Source organism: Manis javanica, chromosome 5, assembly GCF_040802235.1.
Source record: "Manis javanica isolate MJ-LG chromosome 5, MJ_LKY, whole genome shotgun sequence".
Lineage (NCBI taxonomy): Eukaryota > Metazoa > Chordata > Mammalia > Pholidota > Manidae > Manis > Manis javanica.
Window position 1 is genome coordinate 139,542,011 of NC_133160.1, and position 21,297 is coordinate 139,563,307.

General features: G+C 32.2%; 1 protein-coding gene across 3 annotated transcripts in view; it reads right to left on the reverse strand.

The window, feature by feature from the left end:
* SLC30A9 (solute carrier family 30 member 9) overlaps window positions 1-21,297 on the reverse strand; it is a 96,634-nt gene that overhangs the window by 25,463 nt on the left and 49,874 nt on the right. For all 3 annotated transcript variants that reach the window (XM_037002747.2, XM_037002748.2, XM_037002746.2), the window contains 6 exons: window positions 19,088-19,190; window positions 9,862-9,917; window positions 7,639-7,774; window positions 4,500-4,539; window positions 3,609-3,680; window positions 3,015-3,122 (listed from right to left, as the gene is read on the reverse strand). In XM_037002747.2, coding sequence (XP_036858642.1) covers window positions 3,015-3,122; window positions 3,609-3,680; window positions 4,500-4,539; window positions 7,639-7,774; window positions 9,862-9,917; window positions 19,088-19,190 — 515 coding nt within the window. The remainder of the gene's footprint in view (window positions 1-3,014; window positions 3,123-3,608; window positions 3,681-4,499; window positions 4,540-7,638; window positions 7,775-9,861; window positions 9,918-19,087; window positions 19,191-21,297) is intronic.

Sequence of the window (21,297 nt, forward strand, 5' to 3'; positions counted from 1 at the left end):
TATCTACTTACAACAAACTACCAGAAAGAGAAATTAGGAAAACAATTCCATCAAAAAGAATAAATACCTAGGAATAAGCCTAACCAAGAAGGTGAAATACCTTTACTCTGAAAACCTATAAGACACTCATGAGAGAAATTAAAGAAGACACAAATAAATGAAAATCTCTCCCATGGTCATGGATAGAAAGAATTAAAATTGTCAAAAAAGACCATCCTGCCCAAAGAAATTTACAGATTCAATGCAATCCCTATCAAAATACCAATGGCATTTTTCAAGGACTAGAACAAATAGTTCTAAAATTCATATGGAACCACTAAAGACCCTGAAGAGTCAAAGCAATCCTAAGGAAGAAGAACAAAGCAGGGGATATTATACTCTCCATCTTCAAGTTCTACTCTGAAATTATGGTAATAAAAGCTGGTACTGGCACAAGAACAGACTCATATCTCAATGGAACAGAATAGAGAGCCCAGATATAAACTCATGAACATATGGTCAATTAATATATGATAAAGGAGCAATGGATATAAAATGGGGAAAAGACAGCTTCTTCAGTAACTGTTGTTGGGAAAACTGGGCAGCTATATGCAAGAGAATGAAAGTGGATTACTGTCTAACTCCATATACAAAAGCAAACTCAAAATGGATCAAAGAACTGGATGTAAGACATGAACTCAAAAAACTCAAAAGAAAACATAGACAAAAATCTCTTGAACATAAATATGAGCAATTTTTTCCTGGAAACATCTCCTCAGGCAAAGGAAACAAAATAAGAAATGAACAAGTGGGACTACATCAAACCAAAAAGCTTCTGCACAGCAAAGGACAACATTAGAAGAACAAAAAGGCAACCTACAGTGTGACTGAATATATTGGTAAATGATTTATGGGTAAGGATTTTGGTAAGGATTTAACATACAAAATATATAAAGAACTCATACAATTCACCACCAAAAATTCACATAACCCAATTAAAAAATGGGCAGAGGACCTGAACAGACATTTCTCCAAAGAAGAAATACAGGTGGCCAACAGGCACATAAAAAGATGTTCCACATCACTAATCATCAAGGAAATGCGAATTAAAACAACAATGAGATATCACCTCACACCAGTCAGAATGGCCATTGTCCAAGAGACAAGAAATAACAGGTGTTGGAGAGGATGTGGAGAAATGGGAACACTCCTACACTGTTGGTAGGAATGTAAATTGGCACAACAGCTCTGGAAAGCAGTATGGAGGTTCCTCAAAAAACTTAAAATTGAGATACCACATGACCCAGTAATTCCACTTCTAGAATACCCAAAGAAAATAAAATCCTTGATTCAAAAAGATATATGCACCCCTATGTTTATCACCACATTATAAACAATAGCCAAGATATGGAAGCAACCTATGTGTCCATCAATACATGAATGGATAAAGAAGATATGGTGCATATAAGCAATGGAATATTATTTATCCACATACACACAAAAAAAGAAATCCTGTCATTTGCAACAACGTGGATGGACCTAGAGGGTATTATGCCAAGTGAAATAAGCCAGCAAAGAAAGACAAATACCATATGATTTCATTATTTGTGAAATATAAAAACAAAGCAAAACAAAATGAACAAAATAGCAGTAGACTCAGAAGTAACTGCTTGATACCATGCAGGAGGGATTGGGATGGGTGGGTGGGAAGGTGGGGGATAAAAGGGCTCAAAAAATTTTAATCATAATATAAGCTGGTCGTGGGGATGGTAGTGTCACATGGAAAATATAGCCAACGATCCATAACATCTTTCTATGATGACAGATAGTGACTGCACTAGTTGGGCTGAAGACTTAACGTAACTGTTGAACCACCATGTTGTATATTTGAAAGTAAGATATCAACTATACCTTAATTAAAAAAATATATATATATATGTATAAATTATCTTATAAAAAAATCAAAGGAATATTAGTTGGAAAATATTTTATATACTTCTTGGTATGTCATTTAATTTAAATGACTTAATTTAATTAAATAAAACTGTGAAACACTCAAAAAAATTTTGTTTGATTTGACTGGTTTATATTACATAAAAGAATCAACTGAGAATTGTCTTTTTCATCAAGTCACACTTTTCTTAAGCCTAAAATTTTGCTAAGTAATTATTTGTCTAAAAAATATCTAACATAGTAAGGGCAACCAGAAAAACAAGTAAAATATTTTGGCTCATAGTGAATATCAGAGAATACTGATATAGTGTTAAAATATACATTCAAAGACCTATTCATATTTCAGACTATTTTAAGAAACACTATAGAACTATATACAAAAGCTCATCACCTGAAATTATTTTAAATATACAAGGATGCAAGGACAAATGGGTAGGAATGGAAGGAGTTCCATTCCAACAGACTTCCATCCTCAGCAATTGAGTCTTTTCATAATAAGTGGTTCTTTTGTTTTAGAAAATGAAAGTGATTTTTCTGTCTTCTAATTCACCTGTACTGTATTGGCCTCAAAACATTCAATTAGCTACCAAAATGAGGATGGACACATTTTGAGAGTCAAGGAAACAGGAAAGCAATAGCAGTTATTATTGGCAGTAATAGTGGGGAAAATAACAAATGAACAAGAGCCACACTATATATTTATTTAAAACTCTAATGCTAAATAAATATATTTATTTATGTAGATAAATTCTTCATATATTATCTTAAACTGTTAGGTCACTAGGACAAATAACTAGGACAAAATCTCTTAAAGCAGTTGCATAATTTGTAAGTCACAGCTAGAAAGGTTACAGAAATAATCTATTAACAGCCTTTTTTATTTCTAACTAAGAGAAATTTCTAACTCAGAGAAATCTGGACACTTTCACTATCTTATTTGTCTTATACAAATAAATAGTGTGGAATTAGCTTTTAACAATTTCTTGGTTTAAAATTATTCAATAATATAAATGAAATTCCCAACATATTAGAGAATTATTTAAGTAGTAAAAATAATCAAATGTAATTCAAGAAATATTTACCTGTTATAGACGTAAGGCCCATACAAGTGGCTGCTATTATCACTCCCAGGACTGCTGCAGTATCCTCCAATAATATGACATTTGTACTAGGATCACGACTTTCCATTACTTCATCATCAGTGTAGAGACAAGAAAGAAATGTTCTGAAATCTTAACTTTATACAATCAGGTAACAGTTTAAACAATATCTCTTTAAAATTAAGATATAAATTAAGATTTAAAAATGTATCCTCGTCTTAAAAATGTATTAAATGTCATAATTTAAAAATGTATCCTTATTTTAAAAACCCTGTTCAATTTCTTGATTTAAATATTAACAATAATTGATGTTTAAAGTCAAATTACTTTCTGAAGTTACATAAGCATATATAGAAATAATGTAGTTCACTTACATTAAATCCAGATATAAAAAGTATTCACATTCAATTACACTACATTTGCCTTTTTAAAAGAGCTGATGTAACTGTAAAAGCCACATTGGGAAGATACTAAAAAATATTTTGTACATATCTGTAAGGAACAAAGCAATAGTACTAGGCAATTTCAGGCAAATGAAGGAGATGAAATAATACACCTGGTTCCTAAAATACGTACCATACTTGTAAAATGACATTCCCTTTGCCCGAGCACTCCTACGAAGTTCATTTACAGCAACAAGAAGTGTTGCTGAAAGAAAAGCATTCATATCAGTAAGGAAGAAACTGCATTTCTCCAAACTTTAAAGATGGTATCTGAAAAGTTATATAGGTACAACACTTTAATGCCAAGGTTGTCAATAAGGAAAAGTTATGTACTACCTAATCATTATCAAGACCTCAATATATCATTATACAATAAATCCCATATATCTAAACCATAATAATTTAAATTTCATTACCACAACAACAACCTTAATTTCTTGGACAGATACTAGTTTTGGCAGACACCATACTAAGCACAATCACTTTTGACCTTCCAGCCTTTTGAGACAGGTGGTGTTATCACGATTTTACAGACTGTCAAAGATGAAGGAAACACTATACTCAGAAAATGACAGTTTTTCAGAAGTAAACACACTACAAATAGAGCATGAATTAGGCAGTTTCATACATATTAACACTTCTCTCATAATACTGCTATAGTGGAAACTTTCAGAAATTTTGAAATATTTGTATTGCAAAAAGAAACAGCTTTATCTGACTGATAGTACTAAATGGCCATTTAAAAAATTCAGTATATAGTTAGGTTTTTATACTCCACTTCAAATGTTCTGAGCATTATGACATGATACTCAAAACAAAAAATAGCTTTTGTACTTTTCCCTTGTCCTCATCCATTACAGGAACAACCATTGAATATTATACAAAGAATTTATCCCTTCAAGTAGACAAACCCTAAATTTCTATTTCCACAGTTTTTCTTTAATAAGCAGAATTTAGCAGTCTATGAAAATGGACTGAATATATATTACTAACTTAAGAATAAAGATACTCTTATTGTACATACCTCCTTCAGATACCAATGATCCTGCTAAAATACAATATGCCTAGAAAATAATTATGAAAATAAGGAATGAGTTAGTATTTCATTAAAGAATCAGAATGGTTCAGGAATAAAATTTATAATGTTTAAAATGAAACATAAATTCAAATCCTAGCCAGGTAAGAATCTTGATGGGAAATAGCTCAAATGAAAGAGTAATAGATGATATCTCCATAAAACCAAAAGTTAAAAATCTGATGACCATCTCTTTAGAAAAATTTTTTTAATTGAAATTATATACAGTATTATATTGGTTTAAGATGAACAACTTAGTGATTCATCAATTATATACATTATTAAATGCTCACCCTGTTACCATGTCAACAAAGACGTTATAACATGAGCTATAATCTCTATGGTATACTTCCATCCCTATGCTATATTTGCTTGAGTACACTAAATTATTTTATAATTTTGAAGTTTGAACCTCTTTATCCTCGTCACCTACTTTACCCGCGCACAACCATGATAAACAATCATCCACTCTCTGTGTTTATGAGTTTATTTCCATTTTGTTTGTCTTGTTTTTCAGATTCTACATTAACTGAAACCATACGGTATTCCTCTTTCCCTGACTGACTTATTTCACTTAACATAATGCCCTCTAAGTCCATCCAGGTTGTCACAAATGGCAAGATTTCATTCTTTCTTATGGCTGAATAATATTCCATTGTATATATATACGATGTCTTCTGGCCATCTCATTTTTTTAATACCTGAAAGAGTAATTTAGATACATACTGTGTAGAATTAGTTACTATGACCTAAGTTAAATGAATTATCTAAAAAATGGAAGAATTACTTAACTAGTATAAAAAAATTTTGAAGTTCAAAATGAACACAAACAATTGAAATCTGAGATTTTGAATATCAGACAGAGTAAAATCCACACTCATACATAAGTAACTTCTGGACATTGAAAATCCAGTACCAATCCTGATTCATAAAAATAAGTAGTTATAAACAGTAATCAATTTTTTTTTTTTTTGGGTAACACCACTTTTCTTTCAGTAGTAGGACACTCCTGAATTAAATAAAGATACCAAGAAAATTTTTAATTCAAGGTATATGGAAAGAATTAACCTAGCAACACAAATTTTAAAAACACAAAATTTAAATGATATTCAAACCAAACATCTATAGAATATTTAACATTACCTTCTTGGAACCCTAGGCTTCCCTAAAATAGAAGCTTGAAAATTTTGAATCTAGTCCAACACTCATACAATTCTGTTAGGGAAATTTTGAGATCTCCCATGGCTATGTGATAGCAGAATTAGAACTAGAATACAGGCTTTCCAGTCTCAATTCTAGGCACTTTCCACTGAATCTTACTGCCAATCTGAAACATAATTAAAATAGTAGCTGCACTTCCCACAAATTCTTTTTAATACTTGTATCTCCTTCCTGAAAGGATTTAAGACACACTTATCACCCAATAAAGGGAGAAAGCATTTATCAGTGAAGGATTCCAAGATAATACTTAATAAACACAAGCTAGTCTATGGTATGTTGAATTACTTACTAACAAAGAGTAGTAGTCTAATGAAACCCCATTTATTATGAAAATATAAAAGAGCTTCTTAGAAGCTTCAAAACTTATACACAATCAAAATTTAATTACTCAATCCCAATTTCCACAGTCATTGACCTCTTTGCCTCTATAAAGTAATATTTTACAAATCAGATGAATGCTAGGAGAATGAGGTATCACAAAGTGGCCAAACCTTTTCAGAATATAAGAAATATGCTTGCTCATTTTAATTATATGAAATGTATTACGTTAAGAAATTAGTCAACAAAAACTGTAGGGAAAATCTGGTTAAACAGGCTTGTTACTGTTTAGGTATATAGGTGTAACAAGATATTAAAATGATATTAATTCTGGTTGGGAACAAAATAGGTTACAAGTACCCACCACATTCCAAAATGAGGTGCTATGTCATCTATTCAGGCCTTGCATAAAGGGCAGCCCAAGCCTGGTTTTCCAACTCCTAGCTCTACACCCACTGGCCCATAAGAAGAGCTGAGATTAATAAGGTTAAAAAGAGAAGATTTCTTTGCAGAAAGTTGTTGAGTTGTTGAGATTGCTCAGAGAGCTGGATTTGTGTCTCAAGATCGTGTGAACTGTGTCTAATGCACATCTGAAACATAAGTTTCTAGTCAAGGCTACTGATACTGGCTATTTCAGCAGAGTAGATGATTGTGTTAGGGGGAAAAAATTGCACTCTGAGAGAGAGTATGTTAAAGATGTCTGTTTAAACAACACACATAACCTAGATGTGGTTTTCTAAGTAGGAGTCTTTCGAAAAGTGATCAAGTGCTCAAGATGCCTTCTTGCCATGTGCAAGGCAACCTCAGCAGAAACAGTATGGAAATCACCCCATGAGATGCAGAAATTGAGAGGTATGCATCTCTCAATTTGTGTTTGTCAAGGGAACTACAGTCAGAACAGTCAAGTGGGGTAATTTCTAGGAAGTTCCCATGAGAAAAAGACAAGTTTAAGAATCTATAAATGCCAGAGGAAACCAGTGCAAAATGATGTTGGTGCCAGTAAAGTAGTACTTTTCTGTCTCCAAACCCTACCCTCAATGCTCAGAGGCAACCTAAAGGAGAAGAGAAGGGCAGGAGCACAATGTGGAAAGACAGAAGGTGGCCATGCTCCCATCCCCCAGTGTCCCCAGTGCAGCCTTCCTACCAAGTTGAGGGAAAAGAGCTTAACTTTAAATACAATTCCAATTTATGACAATTACATGGAACTGGAATCACTGATAGGAGATTATTCCTGGGAGTAAAAATGAACAGAAGTCTTCTTGTTCTTCAATAAGTAACTGGAGAAATGAATAGAACTGCTCAAGATTTTAATCAAGGAGGCAGTGCTTAACGATTGTACCAACAGAGATGCTCTTGTTCAACATCATTGATTCATATGGATTTAGAGAGGTCATGTCCAGTCATGTTCTGAAAAACACAACTACTGATAGATAACCCTATAATACAGTGAAGAAGGCATATGTTAGCTCCTTTAACATCAATATGACAAAGGCGTTCTACTGTACTTAATCACCACTTCATATTGCTTAAACTGAGAAAAAAAGATTACCCAGAGAAGAGATTCCATTGGTTGAGGATTAAGTAATCCCATGATTCCGTGGTACCAAGATAATCCTGCACCCATCATGAAGATACCAACACCACTAATTAGTGAAGCAATATAGCGCATATTTGAAAATCCATACCTGAAAAATGAGATAATGCAGTTTACAAGAGTTCCCTTTTAAAATATATGTTTATAGGTCAATGAAAAAGACAACAAAAACTTACAACATCAAGATGTTAGGGCTTTATATTTAAGTAAAATCTAAGTGCAAAACTAATATCTAATCAGAAAAATCAACATATAAAGTAGAAAAAAATTGTACAATGTTGGAAAGTATAATTTAATTCAGGTTATTTCCTAACCCCTTTTCTACACAGTGTTTCAATTTAGTCAAGGTATTTTACTATTATGTACCACAAATGCTGGTAAAATTAATCTTTTACAAACTGCATTCAGATGTTTAACAAAAAGGCTAACATTCAAATTTCCTTGTAATTCATAATTGAATATTTTGGTCTTCTTATACAGCCAATCAATGATTTATATGACCTATAATTTGATACTGGATACTTACTATTGATTCTGAATAGTTTGCCACCCGGCAACTACTATTATTAGAACTTCATTTTTTTGGGTCTTTTTTATAGAAACTCTTTTTAAATCTCAATTATCTTTCAAGAATCTTTGTTCAATATGTATATTATTTTGTATTATTGTGTGTACCAATAAAACCCTGAATATTAAAAAATTCAAGAACATGACATAGTAAGAGAAAAAGAATCACTCAGAAAATTTTATTTCCAGGGAAGTTTACTTTCAAGCCCAAATTTTATGGCATCCTTGTGGCAGATGCAAATTTAAACAAGAGGTCTTAATTAAAATTGCTTTCTGAATTCTTTTCACAAATATGTAAATGGCATAGGGAATTCTCAGATTATAGATGTGACAATGTTCTACCAGCCTGACTTAGAAAAATTTACTTTCTTCTTAAGTTTTCCTCCAAAGTAACAAAGGATATATATATTTAAATTCAAGTAAATTAAGACCTAAATTAAATGCCACTACTTTCATTTCATGTGTTTTCAAGGAATTTGTAAGTTCTTACTGAAATTTTTAGTTATGTAGATCTGCAGAGTCCAATAAAAGTCACTACCTACATAAGGCTATTTAAATTTAAACTAATTAAACTAAATTTTAAATACAGTTCTTCAACTTCACTAACCACATTTCAAGTGCTCAACAGCCACATGTTAATTAGTGACTATCATATTAGACAGACATAAAATATTTCTGTCATTGTAGAACATTCTGTTGGGCAGCACAAAGTATACTATTGACAATACTGTAAGAAGAAATCTTCACAGCCTAAAAATTTTAAATTCTACCCTATTTTTAAACTTTTGTTGTATAAAACTGTCAGGAAGAAATTTTTTTCTTATGATGGTAAAATAATATAATGACATGTAATTAACAGACTAGAAAGCTAGTTGTTCTGTACACTAGCTTATTGATAGCTCTAGGATATTCAAAACATTCCATTATTTATAAGAAAACATTAGTGTCTTGTGCATTTTTTTTGCCTTCAGATTGATCAAATTCTATTACTGAAGCTTGTTAAAAAAATACATGTGGAATTCAAAGTTTTAGCTGGTTATATTAGTAGAAGCAAACGAAAAACATTTCTGTCAGTATCAGTAACTGAGAGAGAAAACATTAGTATCAAATAACTGACATGATTTAAAATATATTCTAAAAAGCATGCTTATTTTACATATAAACAATTCTGAAATATTAACATAATACTATTTCAAAATCACAAGAGGATGATTAAAATATATTAAGATGGATTTAATATAAATTATCACTAAAAGTTTAGATTGAGTGGCCTATTAGCCTAAATATGGAATGTATGTTTCCTTTAACCAAATAAAACAGAACTCTAAAATCAAAACAGTGCTTTATTAATTATCAAATAGGAAGAGGACAAGTTATCTATGTTGTTACAAAACATAAAAATAATTTAAACTCCATTTTCAAATTATAGCTTGAATTTACTTTGATACAGTGGTCAGTCCTGCATTTTAGATACTACAGTGCCAAAAATGATCAAATCTAACACAAAACTCCAAGTATATAAACTGCATGAGATGTTTAAAATTTAGCTGCTTTTATTTCAGTAACTTGTTGCCACAACAAACAAAAACAAAATAAAAGTAATGTCCTTACGGATGAGTAGGATCTGGTGTCTGAACAGACTTACTGATACCCAATGCTAGCAAAGCCTATGGAAAAGAAAAAAAAGTAAAGAATCATTAGCAAAATGAGAAGTGGTAAAACCAGTCTGGAGGGTGCATTATGATAATGACAAACATTTAACATGTGCATATCCAATGGTCCTGAAATTCTGGTTTCCAGTAATTACCTTAGAGAAATAAAGATGAACCCAAAGAAGTTCAAAACAGCATCGCTTATGAAGATGAAAAAACGTGAAAGCAATCTAAAAATCCATAGATGTGGAATGGCAAAGTAACTGACCATATAGTCAAACCATAAATTACTTCTATAAAAGTTTAAAAGAATGGAGTTGGGATAGAGCTTTCCATATTCACATGATAAAGCCCTCTAAGTATACCATTAAGTGGAAGGGAAAAAAGCAAGTTTAGGGACAATTTGGACAGTACAGAAGAACTCAGGTAGTGTTTGTAAATTACATATAATGTAAAGCACAGGGAAAGGCCTAGAAGAACACATATTTTACTGTGTTTACACCTCTGAGGAGAGAAGTAGGATTAAGGTTGTCTGTAATATCTGATTTATTACAGAAAGCAGAACTTGTATAGCTGTACAAATAAAACTGAAAATTTTAAACAGTATATAATGCATATGGACAAATATGTCTCTGCTAAAACTTCAAAACCATGCACAATACACATCAACATATATAGAACAGTGTTATCTGGGATTTGGAAAACTGGAATAAAGATGGAGGACTAGTTATAACTAAGATTCTTTTTCTTTAAAAAATAAAAACCTTAAGTAAATATGGCAAAAATGCAAACAATTATTTAATCCTGGTAATAAACTTTTCCCTTCCTCCCCGATTTTCATCTTTTCTCCCTTTTTTTGATTTCTATTTGATATTTTTATTATATCTTTTGTTAAAGAGTTATTCACTGGAAACCCCTAATATTAGTAGTACATTTGCCCCTAGTAAGTCTTCTCTAATTCGATGTGAATTTAGAAATCTGAAAAAGATTATCTTATGAGAATTACTTAATAAAAATACAAAGCCTCTGAGTGAATATTCTATTTGATATTGTTTGTCTACTCTGAGGCATTTCCATTTTTTTCAATATGGTATTAAATATCAGGTAAAGCGTCAAGATAACCAAATTCTTCATAGATGAAATTTCTCTGTAGGTTATAGAACATTTAATAGAAACATTCTTTCTTGTAAAATATAGAGAGATTATACCATCTTGAAAATGGTAAAAACAAATATATACTGAATTTTTAAGTCTGGATATTGGATATTCTACCCTGAATAAAGAGAATACCACTAATTTTTTTACTGGATTCTAAAGAAAAAGAGCATTAGAACTACCTAAAATACAGATAATGGCTTTTCAGTGAACTAAACCAAAAGAATGAGAGTAAATTAATAGAACATATAATTCTTTTAAACTTGTACATTAATACTGAAATATTCATTATTAATTTACACTAGGTATATAGACACACACACACACACACGAGTATGTTTATAATGTTTACTAAATAGTCAATGAGTAGTCAATTATTTTTAAAATCCTTAATATTCAGGTTGGTTGTGCACTGAAGTGTGAGGAATCATCAAATATTTTATGATGTGAATATGGAGAACATTTATTAGTTTTTTAATAAAAACAAGATATCACAGCCAACAGGCACATGAAAAGATGCTCCACATCACTAATAAACAGAGAAATGCAAATTAAAACCACAATGACACATCACCTCACACCAGTTAGGATGGCCAACATCCAAAAGACAAACAACAAATGTTGGCGAGGCTGTGGAGAAAGGGGAACCCTCCTACACTGCTGGTGGGAATGTAAATTAGTTCAACCACTGTGGAAAGCAGTACGGACATTGCTCAAAAAACTAAAAATAGAAATACCATTTGACCCAGAAATTCCACTCCTAGGAATTTACCCTACTCCTAATTACTCCTAAGAATACAGGATCACAGATTCAGAAAGACATATGCACCGCTATGTTTATCGCAGAACTATTTACAATAGCCAAGAAATGGAAGCAACCTAAGTGTCCATCAGTAGAGGAATGGATAAAGAAGATGTGGTACATATACACAATGGAATATTATTCAGCCATAAGAAGAAAACAAATCCTACCATTTGCAACAGCATGGATGGAGCTAGAGGGGATTATGTTCAGTGAAATAAGCCAGGCAAGAAAGACAAGTACCAAATGATTTCAGTCATCTGTGGAATATAACAAAGCAAAAACTGAAGGAACAAAACAACAGCAGACTCACAGAACCCAAGGATGGACTAAAAGTTACCAAAGGGAAAAGGACTGAGGAGGATGCGCGGGATAAGAGGATTAAAGGGTATTATGATTAGCACACATAATACAAGGGGGGCGGCATGGGGAAGGAAGTATAGCACAGAGAAGCTTACTATACTGACGGACAGTGACTGTAATGGGGAATATGGTGGTGACTTGATAATAGGGGGAATGTAGTAACCACAATTGTTGCTCATGTGAAATCTGAGAATAAGATTGTATATCAATGATACTTTAATAAAAAATAAATAAATAAGACATATCTAGGAATGCAGACCATTCCTAATCCTGTTCTCTCCAACCCAGAGGTAAGTAGGATAGCATGAGTTATGTCTGATATATGTATGTCCTTCCATACCTTTTTCTGCACAATCACAACATGTATGTTATACTTATCAGTTTGCTTATATGTCATACACATCATTTATGTATATAAAACCTACATCTGGCTGGTTTGCAACATAGTATTAACATCTAGTGGGTAAGTAGCATTATTAATGCTCCCCCCTACATGACCATCCTTCCCTTTTTTGATTTTCCTTTTGCATAGTGTCACGCACATGCTTAAATGATGCTTTTCAGTATCTTTCTAGTTGTTTTGTGTGTATGACCTTCTTACAAGAGATATAGCAAGGACTGTGTTCTTCTAAACACTTACTAACATTACAAACTCAGGTGCTCAATAAATTCTTATGAATATTAAATGATACATTGTGTGTTATTTAGCAGAGAAGTTTTTCAAAATTAACTGTGACAGAAATTGTAAAACTAAGTATCATTAGTTATAGGTCTAATTTAAAAGCTGGAAGTTTTTAGTCTCTCAAGAAGTAAAAACAAAAATACTATGGCATAAAAATATTAACAGTAGACTTTTTAAAAAATAGCTGTAAGTATGTACCTTCTGACCACCTTCACCCACTTTGCCCACTCCTCGGTCCCCCACCTCTGGCAGCCACCCATCTGTTTTCTCTATAAGTTTGGGATTTTGTGTTCTTTTTACATTCCATATGAGATCATATAGTATTTGTCTTTCTCTGACTATTTCATGTAGCCTAATGCCTTCACAGTCCATCCATGTTGTCATAAATGACAGAATTTCCTTTTTTATGGCTGAATACTATTACATTATGTATGTGTACACAGATTACACATACCACATTTCTTTACCCATTGACGGCCATTTATGTTGTTTCCCTGTCTTGGCTATTATAAATAATGCTGCAGTAAACATGGTATTGCAGGTATTTTTTCAAGTTAGTGTTGTCATTTCCTTTGAATAAAAATTCCAGAAGTGGAACTGTTGGATCATATGATCTAATTTTAATTTTTTGAGGAACCTCAATATTGCTTTCCATAGTGGCTGTACCAATTTACACTCCCACCAACAGTGCTGAAGAGTTCCCTTTTCTCTATATACTCCGCCAACACTTGTTACCTCTTCTTTTTGATGACAGCCATTGTAACAGGGATGAGGTGATATCTCATTGTGGTTTTGATTTGTATTTCCCTGATGATTAGTAATGCTGAACATCTTTCATTGCTTGTTGGCCATCTGTATGTCTTCTTTGGAAAAATGTGTAGTCAGGTCCTCTGCCCATTTTTTAAGTCAGTTTGTTTTTTTGCTTTTGAGTTGCATAGGTTCTTTAGAATTAAGCTTTTTTAATGTTGTTTTAGGTCTAAAAAGAAACAGCTCAAGATGACATAAGAAATACAATTTCCATCTATTCAGTAAGGCCCAGTTGAAATCTTTATCATCAAAGGCTTTCTGACCAGTCTAAACAAGACAAAACACTAAGGAGCTCTCAAAGCATGTGATGTCATATGATCTCAGCTTTTATTACAATTCTATTGCTGTTCAATCTGTTACAAAAATTGTTTTTTCTAGTTGAAAAACTAATACATACTCATTATAAAGAAACCAAACAGTATAGGAGAGAGGCCACTTAAGAACTGGGAATATATTTCAGACTGTCTGTATGTACCTATTTGCAGTTTTTAGCATTGCTTTTGTGAATATGTCTGTGCCAGATTTCAGGGAGGGGTGTGTGTGTGCTTAAAAATGTGATCACAATCGACATAGTATCTTTTTGCATTTTTATGGAAATTCTTGTCCAACTTACAGATACATGGATAGATACAGGATATTTCAATAAACCTAACCATTCATTGCTCAGCTTCAACAATTACAAACACATAACCACATCTGTTTTATCTACTTCATAGCCACTCCCCCATGAATATTTTGAAGTAAATTCTAAGCATCATACCACTTTATCTTTAAATGTTTTGGATACATCTTAAAAAACTAAGCATTTTTAGAAAATAGTCACAAGACCATTATCATACTTTCAAAAAATAACACTAGTTCCTTATTATTTAGCATCTATTCAGTAATCACATTTCCACATATAGAACTTTTAAATTTTGAAATAAAATGCAGATCTTGAATGTAGTTTTCTTTTAGTACAAATCCACACCCTTGTAACATATATTCTTATCAAGATACAAACTTTCCATCATCTCAAAAAGTTCTCCAGTGCCCCTTTTCAATCAATCCTCCCCCATAGAAGCAATCATTTTTCTGAAAAATTTTTAACCAAATATTAAAGTTCTATTCTAGAACTTTGTATGAATGGAATCACACAATAAGCACTTTTGTGTTTATCTTTATTTATTCAGCATCTTATTGGAGATGCATATATGTTGTTTACTAGGTAAGTATTTCTTTTTGTTACTACATAATATTCCATTGTGCAAGTATACTGTAATTTATTTACTCCAATTTTGATAGACACTTTGGCTGATTCCAGTTTTTAGTCCGTTGTAAGTAAAGGTGCTATAAGCATCTTTACATATGTGTCTTTGTGGACATCTGCTTCCATGTCCCTTGGGTAAATACGTAGGAATAGAATTGCTGAGTCATGCAATAGGTATATTTCACCAAACTGATAAGCATTTTCAAAAGTTGCTGTTAACATTTATCACTTCACCGGCAACGTCTGAGAAGTCATCTTCTTCAGCATTTGGTTGTCAGGATTGTTAATTTTAGCCATTAGTGAATGTGTAGAAATGTCTTGTTGGAATTTTAAAACATACTTCCTGATGACTAATGGTGTTAAGCACATTTTCATGTGTCCATTGGGCACCATTTGTGAGGTGTCTGTTCAAATCTTTAGTCACTTAGAGAAAAATTGGTACTCTTTTTAATGAGTTGTAGAAGTTCTTTATTTATTCTGGACACCAGTCCTTTGTCAGATTATATGATTTGTGAATATTTTCTCCCAATCTGTGGCTTTAAGAAAAAATCTATTATTTTCTTAATAGTGTCTTTTAATAAGTTAAAGTTTTTAATTTTGATGAAGTTTAATTTGTAAATTGTTTTCTTTTATGGTTTCTGTTTCTACATCCTGATTAAGAAATCTCTGCCTACCCAAAATTCTAGAAGATACTCTCCCTAGGTTTTCTTCTAGAATACTCATAGCTTCAACTTTCATGTTTGGGCCTACAACTCACCACAAATTTGTATATTATGTGAGGTGAAGGTCAAGGCCCTTTGTTTTTTCCATATGGATATCCAATTTTCCCAGCACCATTTATTGAAAAAAATTTCCTTTCTTCATTGAATTGCTTTGGTGCCTTTGTCAAAAATCAACTATGTAACTGTGATTCTGTTGCTAGATTCTATTCTCCTCCATAGGTCTGTCAATCTTTGTGTCAATACCGCACTGTCTTAATTACTGTAGCTTTATAATAAGGCTTGAAGTCTTCCAATTTTTTTTTTAGCTTTGCTTTGAATATTCCAGGTTCTTTGCATTTCCATATAAACTTCAGAATTTATTCAGTTTGTCAATTTCTATTATTTATTTATTTTTGCTGGGGTTGTGATTAGGGTTATATTAAATCTATAAATCAATTTAGGAAGATTTAGCATATTAACACCAAGTCATCCATCCATGAACCATTTCTTTAGGTCTTCTTCAATTTCTGCCAGTCACATTTTAAGTTTTCAGTATAAAGGTCTTACACATATTTTGTGATATTATCATGTATGGAATTTGTTAAAATTTTCATTCCCTACAGTTAATGATTCCATAACATCTCACTACATTGATGGACAGTGACCGAACTAGAGAGGGGGAGGACTTGTAATATGGGTAAATGTTGAATCACTGTGTGGTGTATTTGAAACTAACATAAGATTGTATATCAATGATACTTTAAAAAAAACTTCAATTCTCCATTTTGATAGCAAAAATGCAACTGATTTTTGCAAATTAACGTTCTAATAACTTTACCTATTGATTTTGAATATCAAAACTAACCTGGAATTCCAGTATTTGTGGAAGGAATAATACTCACTTGATTATAATGTATTATCATTTTTATATATTGCTAGATTCAATTTGATCATATTTTAAGGATTTTTGCATCTATCTTTATGAGGAATACTGGTCTGTATTTTTTTTCCTTGTAATGTCTTGTAAAGTTTAGTATCAGGGTTATGCTGGCATCAGTAAAGGAGTTGAACAGCATTTCCTTCTCCTCTGTATTTGAAAGTCGGTGTACTACTGGTATTTCTTTCTTAAATGTTGACAGAGTTCTCTTAACACTGTCCCACAAGTCACCAAGGCTCCCTTCAGTTTTTTCAATCTTATTTCACTCTTAAAGTACAAATGTTTTCTACTGCTGCATATTTATGTTCACTAATTGTTTTTTCCACAATGTCTAATCTGTTAGTTTTTTATAGTGAATTTTTCATATGAAATGTTTTAACACTAAAAGCTCCTCTTGGTTCTTTTTTATATCTTCAATTTCTCATCTCATTGTTTTCCTTTCAATATATGAACATTGTTATAGTACCCACTTAACATCCTTGCCTGCTTATTCTATCAGAGGTCAACTGAGTCTTTTTTCAGTTGACTAATTTTTCTCCTGGTTGTCAGTCAAATTTTCTGCTTCCTGACTGTCTAGTAATGTTTTTATTAGACGAACACTGTGAATGTTAGACTGAGGGTCTGAATTTTGTTGTCTTTCTTAAAGAGTATGGGCTTTGTTCTAGCAGGTAATTAAGTTATTTGTATATCAGCCTGATCCTTTGGGCTTTGTTAGGGAGGTTCTAGAACAGCCTTTATAGCAAAAATCAGTTAACCCTACTATTAAGATTCTGACCCTTCTACTGGCCTGGATAATCAATGAGCACTCTATCTCAGTTGGTCATAACTTGAATGTATCCCAGACCTGTGTGAACTCTAAGCTAGGAATTTTTCAGCCTAATGCTTTCTTCGTAGTTCTTTGCCCAGATTCTTGGAGATTTACCCTTATGCACGTGTAACTCAAAATTCAGCAAAGGCACAACTCAAGAAAACCTTTGTAGACTTCTGTAGCTTTTTGTCTTTGTAGCTCCCTCCTCTGTGGAACTCTACCTTGTAACTTCTAGCCACCTTAGACCTTCTGCATTCTCAACTCAATGAGACTGTTATCTGCTACCTTGCTCCACTATCCCAAATTTACCTCTAAGCATAAAGCCAGACAGATTATAGAGTTCAACTTATTTGTTTCCCTTCTCTCTCACTCACTTGTTTCCCTTGTCTTTGAAAACACTGTTTCATCTATTTTGCCAGTTTTTTAGTTGTTTACAGTAAAAGACTAAATCCAGTCCCCATTAGTCCATCATGGCTGAAAGAAGTTCTTTACATAATATTGTGTAACCTTATTTTTTACTCAAATTATCATATTCCAGGTATATATAGCTATCTACCTCATTCTTTTAAATCTCTGAATAGTATTTCAGAGTACAGACACTTAAACATTGTCTTCAATGTTTTAAATAACAATTAATACTGAAACTAATAATCTGAACATATCTCCTTCCCCATAAGTACAAATATTTTTGCATTTGAATTTTCTTATGTTCAGATAAACTTTTCACAAAACAGTTACTATATAGGTTATATATTCCTCCCCATTCCAGCTCAACCTCATTCCATACGACCCACTGGCAATATATTACATACATAGTACAGTAGTTATTAAATATTTACTGAGTATAAAAATTTAATCAAAGAATAAGATTGCTAGTACCAACAGCAAATGTTTGTCTTCCTTCCTTACTTTTTAGAAAGGGTTTTAATTAATTTGACAGTAAGTTAGATGAGTACTCAGATTTAATTTTTAATTAAGATTGCTCTCCCTGCTCTTTACCACTTTATTATTTTTAACTTTGTCTTAAATATTTTTATTGTACCTGTGTCTTACTGTAAATTTTCCCAAATCTGTTCTTATATAACACAACAATAAACAAACACTGAAAAGGCATTCCCTTAATACACCACATTCTTTAAAATATGAAATGATATACAAGTATAAACTTTTATTGTGCTCTTTAAACAGCTTAGGTTTGTAGTACTCAAAATTTGGACTAAAGGGGGTTTAAAAAAGGTATATTAATTTTATAAAAATCTTCATTTGCATATTAAGGAATTAAAAATACTAATCTAACATGAAAATCAGTTTAATTCATCAATCACATGTGATTCTTTAATATCTTTATTCAAGAAATTTAAATTCATTGGTTCTTACAGTCCTAAGAGCTCACAGAGACCAAATTTCTACCTACCGTAAGAATCTTTTGTACAAAAGCTTTTGCCTAAACACAGTGAATAATCTTTTTACTTCATATTCCATTATTATAAGTACTTAAACTATAACAACCTACTTAAATACGATGATCATATTTCTATGCACTTTATTTTTCAAAAGTAAAACAGTTTTTATTTTCTTCCACAAGCCAACTATAGGAATCAGTTTTTAAATAAGTCAAACTTCTGGACTAAAGCCTTAAAAGAACTACTTTAAAATTAAGAAAAAAGCTTTTACCCCTCACCTGATTACAAGTATCAGATAAAGAATGTATAGCTTCAGAGAACATACTTGCTGAACCAGTATAAATCCAGGCAAGAAATTTAAAGAAGCAGTTTAATCCATTACTAGGAGAGAAACAAAGAAAACAATTTAGCATAAACTTGGATAAAAATTTCCACCAAAACCTTATGCAATCTATACCTCTATACTAGATTTTCTTCAAAGTAAATAAGAGAGTCCCACACCTTTAAGAACTTACTATGTTTTGGGTAACAAGAATACAAATTTGAAAAATACAGATTAAGTTATCACTAAATACTCCAATAAAGAGGCATGATATGTGTAAGCAACTTACCTAAGTGCATTTTAAGAAATGATGATATGAGAGGGTATTTTACATTTGGACAAAATCAGAAATGAAATTGTGAGTTTTAGGTAGGTGAAAGAGGATCTGCACTTAATATATTGTCCAGCAGGCCAGTGTCAAAGCCAAGACTTTGGTGGAAGTGTTTACTTAAGTAGGTAGATGCCAGTAGTGAAGACAAATATAGACTAAGCAGTGTCCGAGTCATACTCCAAGACCACAGATGCTAAAATGAACGTGGTTTGTTCTGAGGAAACTAACTGTTCAGATTGCAACAGTAATAATTGATATGATTTACCTAAGGCGCTACACAAGTCACTAACCGTGCTTCATTACAACTCCATCACTATTACATAAACATTAACATCCTCATTTTATAAACAAGGAAACTACATCTCCTTCTAGCTACTCTTTTCCTCTGTCCTCCACCTAAGATAATTTCTTGAAAGAATCATATCTTCTCTCGCTGTCTAAGTTTTCATCACTTGGCACTAAGTCTTTCATCCATTAAACAATGGTTTATGTCTCAGATACTTCATTATTCTTATCAATACCATGAAAAGTTTTTTTGCTATTAAATTCCTAGAAATACAGAAGGAGGAACATAATACAGATCAGAGAGGAAATAAATAAAATTGGGAAGAATAAAACAATAGAAAAAATTAATGAAACCAAGAGCTGGTTCTTTGAGAAAATAAACAAAATAGATAAACCCCTAGCCAGACTTATTAAGAAAAAAAAAAGAATCTACATACATAAACAGAAACAGAAATGAGAACGGAAAAATCATGATGGACACCACAGAAATACAAAGAATTATTAGAGAATACTATGAAAAACTGTATGCTAAAAAACTGGATAACCTAGAAGAAATGGACAATTTTCTAGAAAAAAACAACCTTCCAAGACTGACCCAAGAAGAAACAGAAAATCTAAACAGACCAATTACCAGCAATGAAATTGAACAAGTAATCAAAAAACTACCCAAGAACAAAACACCCAGAACAGATGAATTCACCATTGAATTTTATCAGACATTTAGACAGGATATAATACCCATTCTCCTTAAAGTTTTCCAAAAAATAGAAGAAGAGGGAATACTTCCAAACTCATTCTACGAAGCCAGCATCACTCTAATACCAAAGCCAGGCAGACACCACCAAAAAAGAAAATTACAGACCAATATCCCTGATGAACATAGATGTAAAAATACTCAATGAAATATTAGCAAACTGAATTCAAAAATACATCAAGAGGATCATACACAATGATCAAGGGGGATTCATCCCAGGGATGCAAGGATGGTACAACATTCAAAAATACATCAACATCATCCACCACATCAACAAAAAAGACAAAAACCACATGATCATTTCCATAGATGCTGAAAAACCACTTCACAAAATTCAACATCCATTCATGATAAAAACTCTCAACAAAATGGGTATAGAGCGCAAGTACCTCAACATAATAAAGGCCATATATGACAAACCCACAGCCAACATCATATTTAACAGCAAGAAACTGAAAGCTTTTACCCTAAGATCAGGAACAAGACAAGGATGCCCACGCTGACCACTTTTATTCAACATAGTACTGGAGATCCTAGCGATAGCAATCAGACAATACAAAGAAATAAAAGGCATACAGATTGGTAAGGAAGAAGTCAAACTGTTACTCCTTGCAGATGACATGATATTGTACATAAAAAACCCTAAAGAATCCACTCCAAAACTACTAGAACTAATATCTGAATTCAGCAAAGTTGCAGGATACAAACTTAATACACAGAAAGCTGTTGTATTCCTATATACTAACCATGAACTAGCAGAAAGAGAAATCAGGAAAACAATTCCATTCACAATTGC